This window comes from Impatiens glandulifera, chromosome 1 (genome assembly GCF_907164915.1).
Source record: "Impatiens glandulifera chromosome 1, dImpGla2.1, whole genome shotgun sequence".
NCBI lineage: Eukaryota > Viridiplantae > Streptophyta > Magnoliopsida > Ericales > Balsaminaceae > Impatiens > Impatiens glandulifera.
In genome coordinates this window covers 160,214,877-160,237,938 of record NC_061862.1, presented here as the reverse complement: position 1 = coordinate 160,237,938, position 23,062 = coordinate 160,214,877, and the positions used below count along the sequence as shown (strand labels likewise).

General features: G+C 29.8%; 4 protein-coding genes across 4 annotated transcripts; 1 reads left to right on the top strand and 3 right to left on the bottom strand.

Annotated features, from left to right (window-relative positions):
* Nucleotides 1-5,950: 5,950 nt before the first annotated feature.
* Nucleotides 5,951-6,743, bottom strand: LOC124918691 (protein LURP-one-related 5-like). The gene has a single exon (XM_047458730.1). The coding sequence runs from the start codon at nucleotides 6,714-6,716 to the stop codon at nucleotides 5,979-5,981; it is 738 nt and encodes a 245-aa protein (XP_047314686.1). The 5' UTR covers nucleotides 6,717-6,743; the 3' UTR covers nucleotides 5,951-5,978.
* A 2,852-nt stretch (nucleotides 6,744-9,595) lies between these two features.
* On the bottom strand, nucleotides 9,596-11,782 carry LOC124918690 (phosphatidylcholine:diacylglycerol cholinephosphotransferase 1-like). Its single transcript, XM_047458729.1, has 3 exons — nucleotides 11,315-11,782; nucleotides 11,114-11,251; nucleotides 9,596-10,069 (listed from the first exon to the last, which is right to left on the bottom strand). The coding sequence occupies exons 1-3, from the start codon at nucleotides 11,702-11,704 to the stop codon at nucleotides 9,758-9,760; spliced, it is 840 nt and encodes a 279-aa protein (XP_047314685.1). The 5' UTR covers nucleotides 11,705-11,782; the 3' UTR covers nucleotides 9,596-9,757.
* A 1,239-nt stretch (nucleotides 11,783-13,021) lies between these two features.
* LOC124920483 (SNF1-related protein kinase regulatory subunit gamma-like PV42a) lies at nucleotides 13,022-14,991 on the bottom strand. Its single transcript, XM_047460979.1, has 3 exons — nucleotides 14,615-14,991; nucleotides 13,640-13,991; nucleotides 13,022-13,552 (listed from the first exon to the last, which is right to left on the bottom strand). Exons 1-3 carry the CDS (start codon nucleotides 14,911-14,913, stop codon nucleotides 13,205-13,207), a joined length of 999 nt encoding a protein of 332 aa, XP_047316935.1. The 5' UTR covers nucleotides 14,914-14,991; the 3' UTR covers nucleotides 13,022-13,204.
* Nucleotides 14,992-21,306: 6,315 nt separating this feature from the next.
* On the top strand, nucleotides 21,307-23,058 carry LOC124920484 (PTI1-like tyrosine-protein kinase At3g15890). The gene is made up of 4 exons (XM_047460980.1): nucleotides 21,307-21,631; nucleotides 21,709-21,856; nucleotides 21,935-22,197; nucleotides 22,280-23,058. The coding sequence occupies exons 1-4, from the start codon at nucleotides 21,588-21,590 to the stop codon at nucleotides 22,884-22,886; spliced, it is 1,062 nt and encodes a 353-aa protein (XP_047316936.1). The 5' UTR covers nucleotides 21,307-21,587; the 3' UTR covers nucleotides 22,887-23,058.
* The last annotated feature ends 4 nt before the right edge of the window (nucleotides 23,059-23,062 follow it).

Sequence of the window (23,062 nt, the reverse complement as noted above, 5' to 3'; positions counted from 1 at the left end):
TTAGAATGTATCATCTGTAAGAACTAAGAAGAATTAACTTATTTGATCTTTTATTAGAGACTTTTTTTTATGAAGTTAAGACAAATTTATTTGAATTTAAAATATTCTTAGTGTAAATTGATGTTTATGATATTCTACAATATTTGAATAGTTTAGGATGGTATGTTGGCTCAACTTGTTCATATTTTCCCATTATTTTAAAAGTAAATCTTGACTTCTTTATGAAAACGAAAAATAAAAGAAAGATTTGGGGATGAATGAAAAAAAATCCTTAATATAGGAATGTGTCTCGATCAAATTAAAATAAAATAAGGTGTAGAAATAACCCATTAATTTTAGACATCCATATCTCATCTCATAAGGTGTAGGTAACTCAAGTTTATTCGATGGTTTAAACATAATAGCATAAATTGTTTGTATTTCTTATTAATTAATTCTCTATATGACAATTTTGATGATTACTTTTTATATAAAAAAAATATGGGTGATATCTAATATTGGATTTTGATTAAAAAACAAAAAAAAAAATCTCAATAACAAAACCTAATAAAAATATAGAGTATAGACATATATAGGATTTAAAAAATTACCTCTTTTATTTTACTAACCAAGATTATTATTAGGATGTATCATCTATAAGAACAAATAACTTGTTGATGTTTTATAAGAGTTTTATTTATTTTAATTTTATGAAGTTAAGTTGACAAACTTAATTCAATTTAAAATATTCTTATTTGTAAATCGTTCCTATTGATATTCTAAGTTTAAATAGAAATTTTGTAACTACAATATTTGAATATTTTAGAATGGTCTATTGACTAAACTTGCTTACATTTTTTTCATTATTTTAAAATTAAATGACAACTTCTTTATGAAAAGTGAGCATCATTTTGAAAACAAATAATAAAGAAAGACTTGGGAGATAAGTTGGAAAAAATGAATTCAACAACATACAATTTTTCCGTCAAACAATTATTTTTATTTTATTTTATTGTTAACGCATTATATATATATATATATATATATATATATATATATATATATATATATATATATATATATATATATATATATATATATATAGTACAAGATGGTGACGATTAAATTAAAATAAAATAAGGTGTATAAATAACCCATTAATTTCAGACACCAATAACGTGACATAAAAAAAACACAAACATTTGTCTAGACAAGATTGGTCTATTGTCATTCATTTTGAACAAAAACAAGATGACAAGATTGGTAGCAGTCATCGGGTTCTTATTCACAATAACATCTTTGCATTCCGTTGTGGCACAAACATCTCACATGGTCGGAGATGGAGCCGTCTACTAGTACTAACACCTACCCTTCATGGGCTTTTGGCAAGACTTTCACGATTGGAGATACCCAAGGCCAGCTCTGGGTAAGCCCGCCAAGCCCTCGGGATAGAACAGCCCACTTGTTAAATATATTAAGGTATTTACTAAAATCTATTGTAATTTAAATGTAAAATGGTGTAGCTTAGTGGTTCAACATACTTTTTATCAATTTTTTAAACTTAACCTAGGTTAACAAAAAATATATCGACTTTTTTTCTACTGGGGGTTGTGGCAGCCCAAACCTCAGGGTCGGCTCTGGAGATACCTTAGTAATTATTGCTAATTTATTTACTAATTTATATTTTTTTCTTCTAAAATGTGTGTAATCTTATTATTTGATTCATGTTTCAACTTTATGGCTGGTCAACATGATGTGGTTCAAGTACCCAAGGCCTCCTTCATTCACTGCTTCGTGCGATAATTCAATTGGCGCCACAATCACCACGAGCCCCGCCGACGTTAGTCTAAACACTAGGGGTGAAGTTTACTTCATTTGCAACTTAGCCAGTCATTGCAAGGCTGGACAAAAGCTTGCCATAACTGTCTATAGTGTAGTTATTTTGTTTGTGATTTTTATTTGTTTTTTACTTTTTCTATTTATGTTTCTCTTTTATGTTTGTTTGAGAATGTTTTAGTTAATTTGATATAAATGAGATTCGTTTAAGTATAATGACAAAAAAATAAAAATACATGTATGTTCACAATATCACCAAACACATCCGAAATATAATAAGATTAATCATTTGAGAAACAAAAATGAAAATATAAGTAAAAAGTTTTCACCAACAAATAAATAAACATAACATAAAATATAACGTTAACGAGCTCGGAGATCCTTAAGAAGATCAATGAGTTCACTTACCACTTCCACAAATTTACCAAAAACAATCTCTCATGTCGTCATAATAATAGCATGATCGACCGCGATTATTGACCAATCATACTGTTAGTCCACCAAAAATAATCGGGAAAGAGACTCATTAACTCAATCCATTTGAGTTCGTAACTTCTATCCAAACATATCCCAACAAACGACGATTGACTTAGGCATTGCTCACCTAATTCCAATTATGTTCCAAAATATACTTTAAATCGTAGTCACTCATTTGCAATGCAAAAGTAATGAAGTATCATCTCCACTTTTTCAACACATCCTACAATGACTAACAATAATACACTTTTTTGCATGCATCTATCATCTGTCAAAATTATTCCATTAATAGTATTCCATACTAAAAAATGAAATTTTTGAAAGAAATTTAGAACCACGCAACTTCTCTCATTTAAAGCCATTCGAGACAATCCACAAATAAATTATAACAATGATCAACCTTAAATGAATCAATATATTACCTACATTAGTTATCGCGCGAAGAAGGATGTCCCTATCGAGAGCAACATTCTTTTATATAAGATTAACTTTATATCATTAAATATTCTTATATATTTTATTCTAGATGTGAAATCATTCGAACATTGATCGAACATGTTTTCCATAAAACATTTCTAATATCACATTTCTAATATAGGAACTGAAATGTTTGTTTGAAAAAGGTTTTGCATTAGATAAAATAAAATATACTTTCTTATGTTTCTTTTTATGACATTTCTAATTTATTTTCTCCATTGTTGACTTGTATTATATAAATAATATATATAAGCTTATTTCAGAGCTGTTACACTTGACAATTTAAGATTTAGTTGCCTCGAATTCAATAGATTCCAAATATTAATGCAGCAAATTCAACCTTTGGCTATGGAAGTCTTACCTATAAAATGGTGAGGATTTTTTTCTCAACACACTACAACTTATCTATTTTATAATAGTTAAAAAAAATAAATAACATTTACAAAAAGAAACTCACAAATAAAATAAAATAAACAAATAACCTTGATAGTTAATAAGAATTAGGAGATAATCATTATAAGGATCCATTTAAGATAAAAATAATAATAATAATTTAGTTGTCCTTAAAAATATTATAATTTTAAGGATAAAATACAAATAAGTGTATTTGTCAAACAAATTTTAAGATAATTATAAAACTTTTAACATTGTAGCACTCATACATTAAACTACATAAAAATGAATCATCCATTATTTTAATATTTCAAAGCTAAACTTATTAAAATTTTGTGACATTTGTAGAAAGATGCAAGTTCAATCTTCTAATGTGCATCAAAAAAATGGAAAAATATAAGAACAACTTTTAAATAAGAAATAAATTATTCTAAAATACATATCAAATTTGACATTTTTTGAAAAAGGTCAATACAAATCAAATTATTAGGTGCCTTGTTTAGTTTTTTCTGAAAATTTTCAATCTCTTTCGATAGTTGTGATTATTTCTCGACATTTTTGCTTGACATTTCATCATTTTAAACAAAATCCGCAAATAAATTATTCATATTTTTAGAATATTAGTACAACCTATAGATGAGTCTCATTAACTGTTTCAAAAAAGCATTCATTATTGGTTTTGTTGATCAAGTTTCTTTTCTAGAATTTGAAAGTTCAAAATATCATATAATAATTCGACCTTTATTATTGAATTATTCATTTTTCTGTTTTGTATTGACTAAAAATAAAAATATTAGATTACACTTGATCAAGATAATTATAAATATTAAATTGCATAAGTTATAATAAATAAACATAAGTTATACCAAAACTATCACCGATAATAATAATAAAATCAATCATCCGCCCCACCAAGGTAACTCAGTAGTAAGAGTCGACTTAAGAGACCGAAAGGTCACGGGATCGATTACATCTGAAAACACTTTGAGTTTAAGCGAGGGTGAGGATTATGGGACGTTTGTTAGTTCTTTTTTAATTCTAAAAAATCATATTATAGTATTGTTCAAGTTCACATTAAGTTATAAAAATGTAATTAAGAAAAACAATCAACCTAAAAAGTCTTGAGCATGTGATTGACAAAATGTCACAAATATTTAAGTTTTGAATCTGGTCATACTTATTCAAACCCCCAAATAAGATTTAATTTATTAAAATACTAAAACGAAAACATCCAAAGAAAATATTAGAATCGTGAGTAAAATATCATATCAACATGAAACGTGTAAATATTTACATATTTTTCACTATCGCAATCAAGAAATATTGAAAAATGTGCTTAAATTATAGAAAGAAAAAAGTAATAGAAAAAATGCATATTGTAGCTCATTATTTGATTTTCAGAAGCCTTTAACAATATGGTCTTATTTAGACCATAGAATGTACGAAAAAAAAATGAAAAGAAAAATAAAAGTCATCTCGCTAGATACTCGCAATCAAACATCGATAATTTGCCAACATTTCGTCATTATCAAACTTGATAATGATGATAAACTAATAAAAAGAAAGACAGCGAATAATAAATTTTATGGTATAAGTGAGGTAATCAAGATTCACATAGGTGAATAGAAGGGGATCATTACATAAATACCTCTTACATTATTAAACATTTTAAATTTGATTTTTACTTAAAATCTTTAAATTAATGGATGCTATGATAGTAACCCTTAAAATAAAAAATAAAACAGGATCACATAAATGTAATAAGGACAAAAATCTCACCATACAATTATATGGAGCTAAATGTTAAAATTATAATTATTTGGACAATCAAACTAAGCCACCTAATTATGAAAGAAAGCAAATCTTAACTAGAAGGATTTGTAAGTTGTAACCTCTACTTTTTCATAATATAATTATACATTGCTTTCAGACTCAGCTAATCATCCTCACACATGGGCTCCACTTTTAGCACTAGCCTCAACATCATCATTATCAATATCGTCCTCGTGTAGATCTGATCAAGAATTAGCACCGTTCTCATTGCAAATATAGTTGAGAATACTTAATAGAATTCTTCCCGTCACCGTTAAATTGATTTGATCGATTTATTTTACTTACTCCCTCATTTTTATATAACTTAAACGAATTCGTCTTTAGAATTACTCTAAAAATGAGACAACGAATTAAGTAAGTAATGCGCAAACATACTTAACCATTTAATCTGTCTGACGGGCTCGAATCCAGAAACTTATAGTTAGTATTCACCTTTTATTGCCGCTAAGATAGAAGAGATTTAAATTTTATAAAACTAAATGAAAGATATTTTGATAAAAAAAAAAAACATAAATAAGGTTCCCGTTTATTCTTTTATATATATATATATATATGATATGATTCAACGAATTCGCTCCAACTTGTTTACCATAGTAGGAAGCTAAATATAAAATTGTGATTTTATAAATAAAAAAATTAAGAACGATGAGTTTTGTTTCTTCTATGTATGACTAATTTCTGCGGGTTAAGCATTCGTAAACACACTTAACAATTTAACCAGGTGCAAAACTTGTTGTTTGACTGTCTCAAACCTAAGACATTAGAGAGACAGAGAATTTAGCCCTCTCGTTTTTTTTTTATTTTAAAATTACTTTATTACCTAAACGTTAAACGCGCCCAAAACATATAAAACCCAACATCAAACTAGCTTATTCGGATTAATCAAGCACATAAAATGGTACATTCTATGATTAAAACCAAAAACTAAACTGAAATTAAATTTATATAATATGTAATTATAATAATTATTTCGAAATCATACACTAATCATCCTGATCACACATGGGTTCCACCTTAGCACTAGCTTCTGCATCATCAAGATCATCATCATCATAATCTCCATAGATCTGATCAAGAACCAGCACCATTCCCATCGCAAACGCCGCATCAAATCCAGGTCTTAAACAAAGAGAAAAAACGTCTTTCCCAAGCAAGACTTTCGTTGACGAATCCACTTTACGTCGAATCTCCGCCACCATCTCCTTCTCCGAATTCATAATCGTACAATACCGTTGCCTGAACGACCCATCAATCTGATACTCCTCCGCCGCCGGAGAAGTACTATCGCCATCCTCGTCTCCGTACACTTCAACCGTCACGCCGGACGACCGACCTATGATCGATGATCTTCTAACACTGAATATAGGCTTCTTTTTCTTAATCTTTCCTTCTCCTTTGTATCCTTCCCATCGTTGATGCAAACTTGGTCTCTGTTTTAAGAACACAACAAATATAAATTTGGTTGGAAATAGGAGGATTATTTGAAAAGATTGTACCTTTCTACGGACGGTGAGGAGACAGGTGCCGGAGGCATCCATGAGAACAATTTGATCCTTATCGCGGGAATCTGGGCCGTAAGAATCGACTCGGAAAATGAGATTTCCTTTGCAATCGTAGACGGTGAAGCCGTCGCCGGCGAAGAATAAGGAGGTTTTGAAGACGGTAAGATGGGTTTCTTGTTCGTAAATGAAGCCTTTTTCAAGAACAAGACAGCTTGTCATTGTAGTATTAATCTTTTCTCAGGGTTTGAAAATGTGTTTGTTTTTGAGAAGAGAAGACTTTAGATTCTATGGAAGAGGGGAAATATAAGCAGAAGAGAAGAGTGTATGTGGTTCACCTAAAATTAATAAATATTATTATTATTTTTTATAATTGTAGAATAAATTAAATAAATAAATAATCAATTTCTTTTTTTTTATTACATTAACAAATATTTTAGGCTTAATTTCTTCTTAAGTTATTTCAAATTAAATAATTTTGATGAGGTGTGAATATTTTTAAGTAAAAAGTCTTAGGATTTGTTTATCTTAAAGTTTCTTTTTATTTTTTAAAGAATTTTATCTAAAATACATTTATTACTTCATACATTTAATCATACTTTTTATTTATTAAAATTTCCAAATTATCTTTTATTTTTTTTTAAATTAATTTATCATGACATAGAGAAAAAAGAGGTTAAGGGTATTTATGTCCTAAACATTTTGAAAATCTAATCAAATTGAATTTTTTATTTTTTTTTAGGTAAAACTAATAAAATAAAAAAGAGATTGAAGATCTTAAATGTTATTAATATATAATGATGAAATAAAAATAATAATTTAAAATATATATTTTTGTTTAGTTTAGGGTTATTCAAATAATTAAAAAAAATAACATCATTTTATTATTCTTTATCTATTAAATCAATTAATTTATTAATCAAAATAATAAAATACATTTTATTTTAAAATAAAAAAATTGTAGACAATAATTAAGTAGAGCCTAATTTATCATCTGACTATTCGAATTCAGGATCTCTCAATGAGGTTAAGCACGTCTGATTAAGGATGGCAATTTTAAACCGTCCCGCGAACACCGAACCGAATTGCCTCGTTTGGGACGGTTTTTCCTCGAAACCGAACGAGGATGGAGCGGGGATGGTATTTGTGTCCCCCGCCCCGATTTCACCCCGTTTTCATCCCGATTCTGTCCCGAATACCATAAACATACTTAAATATATTAAATCACCAATATATTTATTTATTTAGTATATTTTATAAGAGTATTAAAATTATTTCTTTATAATAATATAAAATTTTAATATATTACAATATATATTATATTAAAAAATTAATTTATATAATTTTATTGTATAATATTTAATTATTTTTTAAAATAAAAATTATTAACGGTGTCTCGCGGGATTATCCGAAACCGAAAAAAACCGAACGGGGTGGGGATGGTATTAAAACAATCCCCGAAATTAAAACGGGGCGGGGATAGTAATTGCATTCCCCGCCCCGAACCGCCACATTGTCATCCCTACGTCTGATGGTTCGAACTGGACCTATCAACGAGGTTAAGCACATAGCCTTTTACAAACACTTAATCTAAAAGATGTTAAGAATCACAGGTAGCAGTGGTTGCCTTTTATAGGGGGCTCGACTTTCCCTTTTGTCACTATCTCGCCCAGCATATCCGCCGGGAGCAAGAGCATATCTCTCTAAAAAAATTACTTAAAAAACATTCTCATTTTCTCTAAAAATCTCATCAATAATCATTTTTTCTCTCCAAATTATTTAAATAACTTTTTTTTTTAAATCAAACAAGGAGAATCTATGTAAAATCTTTGGATTTATTCACGTGGTCTAAAACTTAGAAAACGTGTTCTAGAAAGTAGATAAAGGCAACCTAATAATTAAGGGATGACGGACACCTCTTACCATGAAAACACGTGTCAAGATCTTAGAGTGTGTGTCCAATAAATTTGGTTGACTAAATAGTAATGGGCCTTACTGCTGTTAGTTAGGGCTTTGAGGAACCACCGTCCATCTTATCTTCCTACCAAACAAACAGTAAAATCTTAGGTCTAGTTAGAATTGGCAATTTTTAAAAATTCGGTTATTTAAAAAACAATGATTACTTATAATTTTGAGGAGTTGGAGATTTTTTTAATAAAAATAAATTAAAATTTTAATATATAATGATAAAAATAAAATTTAAAATAAAAGATATTTTAAGAGTATGTTTGATTCTATTTATACTCGACTTATTTTTAAGTACATTTTATATAATTTAGTTTATACTCAATTTATTATCTCCAGCATATTTGTCAGAGTATAAAGTTAAAAGAGAAAATTGTGTTTAAATGTAAAATATGTTTGACTTTATTACTTAAAATTATTGTACCAAATTACTTCTAACGCTAAATGCAAACGTTGAAACAAACAATGCATAACATTTTGGTTAATGAATTAAGTGATTTAATGAATGAGAGGGAATGAAATATGTTGGATTATTTAAATAAAAAATGATTGGGAGCACGACTTTGAGGAGCGACTCGACTCGTACAACGAAAGTGACTTCGCTGTTATACAAAAGTGACATCGTCCCTTTTGTATCCCAAAATCGTGTTCTTTATCATTCCTCTATTTAAATAATGGGATAATTCCAACTGAACCGCTCTTAAAAATATTTTTTTCTTTGAATTTTTTGAGGTTTTTTAAATCTTGTTTATTAAAAAATAGATTATTTGATATTTGTTTAAAATAAATAATTTAAATATTATTTTTAATTTAAATTTAATAAAAATAAAATATAAATATTTTAATATTTCTATTGATTAATTAAGTAATTTATAATTAAGATAAGAATAATAATATGATAAAAACAGATAAATTAAAAAAGAAATAACAAAATAACCAGATAAAACTAGCTCCAAGAAGATGGGGGAGAGATGAGTTGTGTTTTCTTCCCTTCTATTTGAAAAATAAATATAAAACAACATAATTTAATGTCCTCTATTCGGTCTTTTTTTTAATATTTGTTAATTGATTCTTTCCAAATGGAACATAAAAGGCAATGGAGATACATTTAATATTTGAATAATTAAGAAAGCATGTGAACAAATTAGTCATCAATCAATTAAGACATGTAAAGAAAGTTAAGAAACATATACAAGAAAAAGTTGCAGTTTTACATGTTCTTCTAGATGTTTAATAATAATAACGCCCAAATCCTGTGTCATATTCAAAAGACAAAAAAGAGGTTGAAAGTCAAAATTTTACCGGTTCACACCATTACCGTTGGTGACTGGTCCGACCTTGTTCTTAGATTGGACGTACATTCCGGCCAAGGAGTCAAAGAGAAAGCCAGCCCCGATTCCAGCAGCGAGATCGATTGTGTAATGGCCCCTGCTTGCGAGTAGCCTCACGATCTGCAAAATGTTGAGCGCGTCAAAAACATGTGCCATCTCCATTCTCTTCAATCTCCTCATGTCAAGAGATGCTATCACTGCCGCAGCTACATGACCCGAATAGAACAAGAAAAACGAAACGTTCCCCACTGGAAAGTCCGCACCCGATCCTACAAATTCCTGTTTACCTCATTTCAATACTCATATTACTTAGCTTCAAGTAAACTTTGTACAAAAACAACAAATCCATTTTCATTTTATTTTGTATAAACTTGTAGTAGTGAAACAAAGGGTTTCGCTATTATTAAACATGTACATGAACACATGAAGCTGCATATTTATAAAGAGTGGATCAAAAATAATTAAATGTTTGAGTCCCATTTAAAATATATTAAGTTTTAAAAAAAAAACATTAAACTTCCATTGAGATTGTGATGGAAATTGTAACCATCCAAAATCATTTCATTATTTACTATAACATATATATTTTGTAGAATGATTAAAATATTTATTTATTTTACACTTAAAAAGGTTGTATGTGTCACAAACTCACAATAAATACTAATTAAAAAAACTTGTTTAGATTGGGTTAATTGTAATAAATCAGTTTATTTGAATAATTTATTAGTACTTATTTTGAGCAATGTTATTTTTTTTTTAAAGATATTAATATATAATAATAAAATAATATATTTATTTTGTATAAAATAATATATTTTAATATTTTAATTAATAAATTAAATAATTTAATTAATGAGAAAATAAACAAATGAATGACATCTAATTATGATTGAATTAAAAACCAACCCGAACATAATCATTAATTGAGTGGACTATAAATATTTAAAATCAACAATTAAAAAAAATATCATTAATTTATCTTATAAATAAAATAATGTTAAATAAAGTAATGGATGAAATGAGTCAGATCTCAACAAATCACATGACCTTTTGTCGACCATATATATATAAAAAAGTTAATTTCAAATAAAGTGAATTTATTAAAATTTATAAAAAGTACATTTAATTAACATTTTCTTATTATTATTTTTTCAAGAAAGGATTAGATGATAAAACAAAGGACTTAAATATCAATAATAATTTAAAACTTTTAAGAAAAGTTATAACTATTTCCATTTCACCCCATATAATATTTCACTCTTTTCAAATAATCTCTATACTTTCAGAAACTAGGTTAAGAAGTTTCAGTTTCAAAGAAAGAACCTGAGGAAGAGGAAGCTGAGTAGAATAACCAAGAATCCCTCTACAAGTAAACATAAACAAAGCCGATATCGTCGCTCTCATCCTTCCTTCAATCAACCATGTCCACAATATATAACCCGTCTGCATTGCAACAAAAACCTGTACAGATCTGAAAAAAAATTAGATCTTTATCAATTACCCAGAGAAATTAACAAATTATACCGTGTTAAGTCCGGCAAGAACATTATTCAGATCTGGGTTAGACGCCAGAATCATTTGAAGACGTTTTGTGGCTATGAATCCGATATCAAACGGCGGCGATGAAGGGGATATCATGTGAAGAGTGTATTCAACCCACATGAAGAAGAACAAGGCAATGGATAAGAAACAGGGTATTTGATGGTTTGTTAAGACAGTCAATAATTCATTTGTTCCCCATTTGGTGAAAGCTGCATTTGTGAAAAATCCGCCGTTTTGATGATTGGGTTTACCGGCGGCGGTTTTCCGATGGTGGGTTTTGGTTTGGGTGGTGACATTGTTGTTATTATGAGATCTGTTTTTTAGGGTTGTGAGGATTGGAGAACGGAGGGATGAAAGTTGTTCTCCGTCCATGGTGGTTGAAATGAAAGAATGGAATGAATTGGGTTAGAGAGAGAAAGTTTAATTGGAAAAGAAGAGATTTCCCATGAAATTGGGGGACTAGGAATCCTTGAATATTCCTATTTTTTATTTTTGTGTGGTGACTAGGTTTATTTTTTATCAAATGACCCCTCCACTTAAATTAAATTATTTTAAGTGAGATTCGGATATCATCTTATGGTTAAAATTTGTTTACTTTTAATCCATCTTTATTCAAATGAGTTATTTTAACGCATATATTAAAGAATGGGTATCTGTATACTCGATATTCGATAATTGAGTTCAGATATTTTAAATCGGGTACCCATGATATATTTATTATCTGTCGGTAAATGTCGGTTATATAAGGCTGATAACATTATAAGGCTGATATTATCTGAAATTCATTCCGAATGACACACATAGAGATGGTTGAGTGTTCATCGCCCTAATAAGAGTGAAATTCATTCCGAATGACACACATAGAGATGGTTGAGTGTTCATCGCCCTAATAAGAGTTAGGGCCATGTTCATTTTTTTTAGTGTTTTGTGGCATAGTGTAATTGTTTTTCTCTTTGGATTATTTTTTTTGTTGGTTTAAAGACTTATCTATTATATTTTTTGGACATTTCTTAAAAAATAAGTTTATTTAATATGTTTATTTCATTTTTATTCGAACTTTCATTTTAAGCAATAAAATAAACCTTGAAAAGAATATATATAAAAAAAATAAGAGTTCAAATAAATTTGGCAACCATAACACTATTTGTGAACATGGGTTGTCTCTCTAATATGTTCAAAGAAATTAACAATGCAATTGTTTGAATAAATTTCAATATCATTTTGCATTTTAAGGGCTATATCCAAATAAACCAGTATTTATTTGTGGTTTTTTTTTTGGGGGGGTTGTCTAGTATGATAAAAGGGGTGAAGAAAATATATAATAAATAGATAAGGAAATTAGTGAAGGATGGAGGAAGTTGGATGACAAGTCCTTGTCATGTATTAAGTACTAGTGACAGCCTAAAATCTTATATCATTATAATTAATTTTGGAATTTTTGTTTCTTATAAATACATAGTTTTGGAATGTGTGGTTCTTGATATGGTTGTTGATACTATTCAATTTTATTGTCACAAAACATAATATAAATGTGTCACACAAAAATTGTAATTTGAAATACACTTCACAATAATAATAATAAAAAAAATTACATTAGTTTCACTAGAGTAATTTTCAAAAATAATTGTAATTATAACAAACTAAAAGTACTTTTAAAAGCCCAATATGTATTACATAAATAAAATAATTTTGTAATATGGACTAAAGATTGCACAAAAACAAACATAATTGTATTGTAAACTATATATTAGTTAATTAATACATGCAAGAGCTACTTCAAGTTCCCTTAAAACAAACAAATTAAACATAAACAAAACACAAACACAAACACATGATTATCTCAAACAAAAGTAATATCACAAACTAAGGCAATCATCGAGATTCTGCGATCACGGCTGCCCTAATGACTTTTATTAGATCGGTTAGCGAAACAAGCCCATCAAGGCACCCTTTATCATCGTCTTTCACAACCCATATTCTATGGACATGACTCGAAACCACCTTATCTATCACCTCCGATAAGGTTGTTCCCGCACAACATGTCACAAGTTCCCACGGTGCACTCCCCATATCCGATTCCCCGCCTTTAGAATTGGAAATCGAACCTAGAATCTCAGTAAAATCTAGAACACTCGCCGATAGCCACGAATGCATCTGAGCAATCGGACATTCCCTCAAATCCGTGGAGGAGAAAGTCCCCACCAACTTCCTTCCTTTCCCCTGAAACAACAACATGCATTAATAAATATCAACATAAGTTAAATTTATTGATCAAATTAAGAAACAATAAAAAATCAGATACTCAACGTTGATGAGTTGGGTATGATTGTCATCCATGGTCTCGGAAACTTCAAGAATGGGAACCGCGTTTAGTGAAGCACTCCTCATACACTTGATGGCGTCGATCACTTTGGTTTTCGCGGTTACACCAAAAACGACGTCGTTTATGGCCCCTGCTTCAGAGACGGAATGGGAGAGTATGGATTTGAGATCATTGTCATGAGCTTTGATGAACCTAAGTAGGTCCATTTGAGTGAGCATTCTATAACCAGAGGCTGAATCCATTAGCTCAACACCGGTAGGGTTATCCGCCTTACCATCTATAGGGACTAATGCCCTATGTATTCCTTTGCTAAACACTTCCATACACTCAAGAACACTGCGCATTATATAACTCTATGAGTTAACATACCATTTAACACATTAAACTATCTTATTTTTGCTAAAAATATTATAAACTTAATAATTTTTCTAAGTGGTTATACTGGGTAATCAAGAACTTGTTATTCCATTATTTTTCTTCAAAAAAAAATGAAATGAATAAAATTTCCATTCCCCTTAACTACATGTGGGAATAAAATGAAAAAAATGGGTTTTAATAAATCAATTCCAAAATGTTTTTTTTTTTCTAGAATGTCCAATATATTTGTAAGTCTTCTATGTGAAAATGGTCGATTTTCATAAGAATCTTTTTAAGTGTTATTCAAAAGATCCAATAATGTATATATATTTGACACAACTCAGTCATATAGATCATCAAAGATTTGATCTTTTCGAATTCTTTTGTTTGTTGGGCACCCCAATTTCAGGGATACTGATTATAATTTAGTGTTGAAAAATATATGAATTTTTTTATTTCTGGGGCAGGGGTAGCCCAAAAGTCTGGACCGAAACTAGTTGTAATAATTAATTGTGAGAACAAAAACTTCATGTCTTAAATGTTATAATAGTATCTAGTTTCAACTTGAAAACATTAAAAAACAATAAAAGAATGAAATAAACCTGGTATTAGCATTAAGGGTCCATAAGCTAAGGCTTTCAAGACAATGACCAATAATAGAAGAAACAGGAACCGACATCCTCTGTTCAAGTGTAGATTCATCAAGAATAGAACCAGAATTATAATCTCCAGCAATATGTGCTAATATATCCAACATAGTAATCATCCCAATATAATGTTTTCTAACAGATCCAGTCTGTTTGTCTTCTTCCAAGATCATAGACCCTCCAGCCCCGATCCAGTGTCCAGGTGGTGCTGCTACAGGGACTGCAACAACACGGTTAGCCACAAAAGCATTCATGGTATGGGCTAAGGAAGCCGTGTAAGGGACCTCAACTAGTCTACGTTTGTCGGACGTTAGAGCATCATTCACGTTCTTCTCTCTGAACGGTTGTTTCTCGCCGGCGACGGCGGCGGTTGTGGATGGTTGGATTTGCATTTTGATGGTTGGATGAAGTTTAGATCTTGATCCGACCCCGACCGACCGACAGACTGATGATGATGATGTTGATGGTTATGGAGAAAACTAATTCTTTCATACGTGAGACACGGATCGTGAGGAGAGGGTGTGCACGTGTCTGAATTTAGGACTATTTGTATGACACGTGTCTATATAGGCAAGAAGAGTCATAGGTTTTTTTTTTCAGTTTTATAAAAGTTTGCCCAATTATTTTTTTTATTTATATATAAATGTTAAATAATTATGGACTATTTTTTTCTTAATAATTAAGGTTTATTCTTTAAGTAAGTGTTAAGTAAGCTTGACCCCCATTCTAATGAAAAAGTTCTAAAGCAGAATTTAAATATTTATTCTCTTAAATAAAATTCACTTTTGTTGTTTTCGTAATTCTTGATTTAAGATAATTTTGTAACTTTGAACTAATACTAAGTTTTCACTTTAATCTATTGTGATTTAATTTTTATTATTCATTTTATGAAAATAAATTTTATTTTAATTTGATTTTAGGGTTAGTTCGGTTTGGGTTATTTAAATAATTTAATTTAAAAAATATTATCTTATTTTTCTTATATCTAAATTTATTAATCAAAATACTCAAATATATATCTTATATTTTAAATTATTATTTTCTTATTTTATAATTATATATTAATGTTTTTTATATTTTTTTTTATCAAAATTCTCACTAATAATTAAATTTTAAATAGTCAGATGTTCGAACAAGACCTTATATTATAAATTTAATCATAATTTTTTATTCAAAAAAAATATATTAGAAAACACCATGAATTATATTTTCCATGAATTTGGAGCTTTCAGATCTTTTTGGAAGAGATGCCTTGTGGATTTGGATCAATTAGTTGTATACTTTTAAAGGGCTTAATATGTAGATTTGAATGACTGTCCCAATTCTTAATTAGTTAATCTCATGTCACATGAATATAAAATTTTTAATATTTTAGTTAAACTTATTATTTGAATTAACATTGATGGATAAAAAATATTTCTAAGTTATTAAACAAATTAATTAATTAGTTTTTTTTTAAACACCGAACTATTTTATTAGCTAATAAATAATATTCAAACACAAGTAAAAAGATTGAAACATAAAGTTGATGGAGATATCTCTTTTATTCATTATATAAAATCTATTCATAACACTCTTTTGAATGTTAATTTATATAAAGAATATGCCTCATTAAAACCTTACTAAAAAAAATTCTGTGAAAAAAAAAATTCTAATCAATGAAAAAGAGTATAATATTCTTGTGTTTATATCTCCCCTGATTTGGGTATTGCTTCAAATTTTGAAGTCGACGCATCCCTATTCTTTTTACTAGATTTTCAAATGTATAGGTCGACAATGATTTGGTTAATAAATCTGCTAAGTTTTGATCTAATTTATTGTACATCAAATTCACTATTATTTTGAAGATAATGAGTAAAGAATTTTTTTTGTGAAATGTGTTTCGTCCAATTTCTTTAATATAACCTCCTTTTAGTTGAGCTATACAAGCTGAATTATCTTCAAACAAAACTTTGAGAGAATTTCCTCTTTAATCGTTAAACCACAATTCTTTAGAATGTGATATAACATTGACCTTCCTCAACCAAACACATTCTCGGCTAGCCTCATGTATTGCTAATATTTCAGCCTGATTTGATGAAGTAGTTGTTAAAGTTTGCTTCATAGATTACCATTAGATAATTGTTCCACCACACATAATAACATATTAAGTCTGAGATTTAGCTTTGTGTGGATCGGATAAATATTCGGCATCAGCATAGCCAATTAAATCTAGCCGAGAGTCTTTCGAATAAAATAACCCGAGGTCAATTGTCCCTTTGAAGATAACAAAAAAATGTGTTTTATGCCATTCCAATGTTGTTGAGTATGACAAGAGCTAAATATTGTTAATAAATTTACATCAAACGCAATATCTGGTCGCGTATTATTTACAAGATACATTAGTGCAACAATAGCACTTAAATAAGACATTATATATAGGGCTAAGTTCTTCTTCATCTTCTTCTTTTGGCTTAAATGGATCTTTTTCAAGATCAAGTGCTCGGACGACCATTGGTGTACTTAGCGGGTGAGAAAAATCCATCCGAAAATGCTTCAATACCTTTTGGGTATAAGCTAATTGATGGATGAATATGCCATTTTTTAAATGCTCAATTTGTAATCTAAGGCAAGATCTAGTTTTCCCAAAATCTTTGATTTTGAATTACTTTTTCAAATATTCAAAAGATGTTTGCAGCTCTTCAGGAGTTCTAATCAAATCTAAATCATCAACATATACTGCAATGATTACAAATTCAGATCCATTTTTTTTTTATGAAAACACATGAACAAATTGGGTCATTCACATAACCTTCTTTCATCAAAATTTCACTAAGGCGATTATACCACGTTCGGCCAGATTGCTTAAGCCCATATAATGATTTTTGCAATTTAATAGAGTAAACCTCTTTGGGATTTGATTTGCATAAATCAGACATCTTAAATCCTTCTAGGATTTTCATATAGATATCGTTTTCTAAAGAGTCATAAAGATAAGCAGTTACAATATCCATTAATCTCATTTCGAGCTTTTCTCGTACTACTAGGCTCACAAGATACCTGAATGTTATCCCATCCATGATCGAGAAATATGTTTCCTCAAAATTAATTTCTGGTCTCTGGGAAAAACTTACAAGCCTTGCTTTGTATTTGAGAATTTCATTATTTTCATTTGTTTTTCTCACAAACACCCATCTATAGCCAACTGACTTTACATTTTCCGGTGTTTTGACTATTGGACCGAATACTTTTCTTTTATTCAGTGAATCTAATTCAAACTGAATTGTTTCTTTCCATTATGGCCAATCATTTCTTTTTCAATATTCATCAACTAATTTTGGTTTAGGATCCTCACCATTTTTTATTACATCGAAAGTGCAACAATATATGCAAATATATTATCAATTACAATCTCCTTTCGGTTCCAAGATTTTTCAGAAGTTATATAATTGAAAGATGTTTCACTAACTTATCTTCTAGATGCATATTTTTAATATCACCATCTTAAGGGGATATACCTTTTTCAAGAACCTCTTCAAGGTTTTGATCATCTGTTTACACAATCCTTTTCTTTCTTGGATTTTTATTTTTTGGAACCTAAAAGTCTACCGCCCTTTTGGCGTTTAGTATATTCATTAGCACTTGGAATTTTTCCTTTAAGGACATTCGTTTTAGCTGGTACATTTTCCGCTGCAATATAAGATTTTGTAACTTTTGCAGCATCATTGAAAGCATCAGACAATTAATTTATAATTCTTTGTAAATGTACAATTATCTGAACTTCTAGTTCACATTGTTTTGTACGAAGATCTTTGTTATCAATTGAAATTTTCCACGAAATTTCTTTTTTCAGTTGATTACTATCTCCCCTTATTGTCGGGAAGTGCGATTCGTCAAAATGACAACCTGCAAATCTTGCAGTTAATAAATCACCCATAGTTGGTTCAAGATATTTAATAATTGATGATAATTCATATACGACATAAATGTCCAATCTTCTTTGAGGTCCTATTTTGGTTCTATTAGGTGGCGTAATTGGTACATAAGCTACACATCCAAAGATTCACAAATGGAAAATATATGGTTCATTTCCAATTATAATTTGCATAGGGGAGTAGGTATAATAGCTTGTCGGTCTTATTTTCAGAAGTGTTGTAGCATGCAATATGGCATGTCCCTAAGTAGAAACAAGAGTTTTGATCTCATTAACATAGGTCTTACAATTAATTGTAATCTTTTAATGAGTGATTCAGCCCAACCATTTTGAGTATGTACATGAGGAACATGATGCTCTACTGTAATTCTAATGGATGTACAATAATCATCAAATGCATGTGATGTAAATTCTCCAGCATTATCAAAGCGTATTTTCTTTATTGGATAATCTGAAAATTGTGCTCGCAATTTAATAATTTGTGCATTTAGTCTAGCAAAAACTAGATTGTGAGTTGACAATAAACAAAATGAAACCAACGCGTTATGCGTCAATTAGTACTATAAAGTATTTAAAAGGTCCACAAGGTGGATCAATAGGTCCATATATATCGCCTTAAATTCTTTCTAAAAATGTTGGAGATTCAACTCCCACTTTGGATAAAGATGATCTGATAATTAGTTTTCCTTGAGACAACAAGCAACACATGTGAATTCATTTGAATTCAATGTTTTCTAGTTTATTAGAGTATGGCCATTTGAATTTTCAATTATTCGCCTTAACATTACGCTATCAGGATGTCCAAGTCTGTCGTGTCAAGTAATAAAATCATTAATAGCCTTTAGGCCTACTATATTATGTATTTCGGCGGCATATATTTTTTTGTATAATATAGGCTAGATAAAAAAGTACGCAATTTTTCAAATACCATTTTTTGGTCATCTATTATTTGAGTAATTAAGATATATTCATTTTCTTCTTCAATTGTCATTTCAGTATGATATCCATTTTTTCGAATATCATTAAAGCTTTAGAAGATTTCTTCGAGCTTTGCTCGAGAAATCGCAATTTTGATCCCTTTAGAGAGAAATATAATTGCTTTGCCTGAATGCATTTAGCATTACCGTTTATGGTTTTTACCGCGGTCTTTCCCATTTTAAGTGGGAGAAAAAGTTTTTCTTTTCAAAATATTATACGTTGTCCCACCGTCAATAAAGCAGGTGTTGTCTCCAATTTTGGCATACATGTCTTAAACAGCTATATAGTCGTGTCGATAACATGTTGTAAAACAAAGGACTATTAGTTAATGAAAACACAAAACAAGTAAATAGATAGAGAATAATATTTAAACACAAACACAAAGTAGAAAGATTGAAAGAGAAAGTTGAGAAAGATATCTATTTTATTCATTATAGAAAGTCTATTTATAAGGACGAAGAGTGACATGCATATTGCCACATATATGTTCATGTGTTGAGAAGAATTAGCATTCACTTGTTTGTTGTTTCATAACAGTTTTTATTCAATTATGATGTTGTCGAACATTCTATAATATAACTAAAATATCATAGACTAGTTGAAATTGGGTTTAGTTCGGATTTAGGTTATTTAAATAACTGACATGTTTATCAAATAACGATGATTTTGAGGAGTTGATAATTTTTTTTTTGTAAAAAAAACTTTTATTGATAAAATAATAATTTAAAATAAAATATATTTTTGTATTTTGATTAATGAATTAAATGATACGGTGGATGAAAGAAAAATATATAATATTTTTAAGGTATAATTATTTAAATAACTAATAGAATAAGGAACAACGCATTGGGCCTTGTTCATTTGGGATTATTCAAATAACCATAACCCAAAATCGTCTCCTTCTCCTTCACATTCTCCTTTTCCTCCATCATATCACTCAATTAATTACTCAAAATATTAAAATATATTTTTTTAATTATTAAATTTTATATTATCAATATATATTAATACCATTTAGGTCATTTTTACCAACAAAAAAAAATCTTACCTTCTCAGACTCATCACCCATTATTATTTTCCAAATAACTTGATTATTTTGAATAACCCCATATAGAACAACTTTGAAGAGTTTATCTAAACTATTAACCAAAATAAAATTTGGTCCAAAAAAATATTCATAAAATCACAAGAAGTTATTATTTCTTTATTTATTTGTGTTGAAGGAAATTAAATTTTTTTTTTTATTTTGTGAAACCACAATGAAGCATCTCTCATTCTTCTTCTCTGACATCAATGATTAGAACTATTATTTCGTATGTCTACCTACTAAAGGAACTACAATTATTAATACTTACATGTGACTATAATAAAATGTACACTTATACCAACAACTAAATAATTAAATAAAATTCCTTTCAAATATTGTTGAACTACTGTAGAAATATAACAGCCAGAATCAGAAATAAAGTTTAGTGAAAAAGGGTAAAATAGTAGTGAATTGATATTAACATCTTTAGTGGAAATAATATATTATGATGTATAAAAAATACTTAATGGAGGTCACTTAATAATCATATTTCTTTTAATGGGCCCATGTCTCTTTAGGAATAAAAATAAGAATAATTTTGATAAGAAATTGCAATAAGGCTCCGTTTTAAAATTGAAATTTAAGACAACGACATTTAAAACCAAAAAAAAAATAATAAAAAATAAAAATGAAAAAGACATCCCACTTCCACCCAATAGAACATGTCTTCTCTCTTACACTCTGCAAAGTGTAAACCCTCAAATCTTTCTCTTTCTCTCTCTTTCGTGTTTGAATTTGTAAATCTGAAAAAGCGTTACGCTTCGAAGCTACCCAAGTTTGAAAGTTTGAAACTTGCTTTTGAATCTGTAATCACTTCATCAAAAGCAGTGCAGGATTGAAGGTATAACTGTCGTCTCGATCGCTGCAAGGATCCAATTCTTTCCGGAGAAGATGATTTGATCGGTAAATTATCAGAAGAACTACAGAAGAGGAAGGTTTTGATTATTATTATGGCTATTCGGTCGATTCTCTGTTGCGGAAAGGGATTTGATAGGTATGTTCATCATTTCAAATCGAATTCATTGATTCTGAATTAGGAAATGCTTCTTTAGATAGATAGAATTGATTCAGGAAAGAAGAAGAGAAGAAGAAGCCAGCATGGAGAGTTTTCTCTTTGAAGGAATTGCATTCAGCTACAAACAATTTCAACTATGATAACAAGCTTGGAGAAGGAGGATTCGGAAGTGTATATTGGGGTCAGCTATGGGATGGATCTCAAGTATGAATGAATGAACCAAATTTATCGGTTTTTAACCCTAGCTAAGTCTATAATCTTCTATATATATATGTAATGCAGATTGCAGTTAAGAGGCTGAAGGTTTGGAGTAACAAAGCAGAAATGGAATTCGGCGTAGAAGTTGAGATACTAGCACGAGTTCGACACAAGAACTTGTTGAGTCTTCGCGGCTATTGCGCGGAAGGACAAGAACGTTTGATCGTGTATGATTACATGCCGAATCTCAGCTTGCTTTCTCATCTTCATGGCCAGCATTCTTCGGATTCTCTTCTTAATTGGAACAGAAGAATGAACATCGCCATTGGATCTGCTCAAGGAATACTGTTAAGTCTTTTACCATATATTGTTCACTTATTTCACTGGCCTACTAAATTTAACTGTGTTTTGTTTGAATCTAATCAACAGCTACCTTCATCATCATGCGATGCCTCATATAATCCACAGAGACATTAAAGCGAGCAATGTCTTGCTAGATTCAGATTTTGAAGCTCGTGTGGCGGATTTTGGATTTGCAAAGCTAATACCGGATGGAGCAACACACGTGACCACGAGAGTGAAAGGAACGTTAGGTTATCTAGCTCCGGAATATGCAATGTTAGGGAAGGCGTCGGAGAGTTGCGATGTTTACAGCTTTGGGATTCTCCTGTTAGAGCTTGCGAGTGGGAAGAAACCGATTGAGAAAGTGAATGTGACGACAAAGAGATCGATTACTGAATGGGCTCTTCCGTTGGTTCGCGAGAGGAAATTTGGAGAGATTGTTGATCCTAGGTTGAAAGGTGAGTATGTAGAGGAGGAACTGAAAAGAGTAGTGTTTGTTGGACTGATTTGTGCTGATAGTCTGCCTGAGAAGAGACCGACTATTCTCGAGGTTGTCGAGCTTCTAAAGGGAGAATCGAAGGAAAAGTTTGAGGCTTTGGAGAACAATGAATTGTTCAAGGCTCCTCCAAAGATCGAAGAGAAAACCGGAGACGATAGCATCCCATTGGAACAAAAAGAAGTTCCTGGAAGCTGAACTAAAGCTTAGTTTTAAAACTAGTGATTAGAATCTAAAAAAAACTAGAAAGTGGTATTTGGTGTGTATTTTTTTTTGGTTTGTTTTTTATTGACTTCCCCTTGATTGTTTTTCTTTTGTGTGAACAGTGAGATGTTTGTGTTCTTTGAATGGATTTGGAATTTCTTTTAACTGTA

Bases quoted from the DNA above. Each gene is read 5' to 3' on its own strand.
- LOC124918691 (XM_047458730.1), bottom strand. From the start codon at position 6,716: ATGACAAGCTGTCTTGTTCTTGAAAAAGGCTTCATTTACGAACAAGAA.
- LOC124918690 (XM_047458729.1), bottom strand. From the start codon at position 11,704: ATGGACGGAGAACAACTTTCATCCCTCCGTTCTCCAATCCTCACAACC. The intron at 11,252-11,314 runs GTATAATTTGTT...AGATCTGTACAG, and splicing joins TTCTTGCCGGACTTAACACG to GTTTTTGTTGCAATGCAGAC. The intron at 10,070-11,113 runs GTTCTTTCTTTG...TGAGGTAAACAG, and splicing joins CTCAGCTTCCTCTTCCTCAG to GAATTTGTAGGATCGGGTGC.
- LOC124920483 (XM_047460979.1), bottom strand. From the start codon at position 14,913: ATGAATGCTTTTGTGGCTAACCGTGTTGTTGCAGTCCCTGTAGCAGCA. The intron at 13,992-14,614 runs GTTTATTTCATT...TATAATGCGCAG, and splicing joins ACCCTTAATGCTAATACCAG to TGTTCTTGAGTGTATGGAAG. The intron at 13,553-13,639 runs GTTGAGTATCTG...TTGTTGTTTCAG, and splicing joins ATCATACCCAACTCATCAAC to GGGAAAGGAAGGAAGTTGGT.
- LOC124920484 (XM_047460980.1), top strand. From the start codon at position 21,588: ATGGCTATTCGGTCGATTCTCTGTTGCGGAAAGGGATTTGATAG. The intron at 21,632-21,708 runs GTATGTTCATCA...GAATTGATTCAG, and splicing joins TGCGGAAAGGGATTTGATAG to GAAAGAAGAAGAGAAGAAGA. The intron at 22,198-22,279 runs GTTAAGTCTTTT...TCTAATCAACAG, and splicing joins GGATCTGCTCAAGGAATACT to CTACCTTCATCATCATGCGA.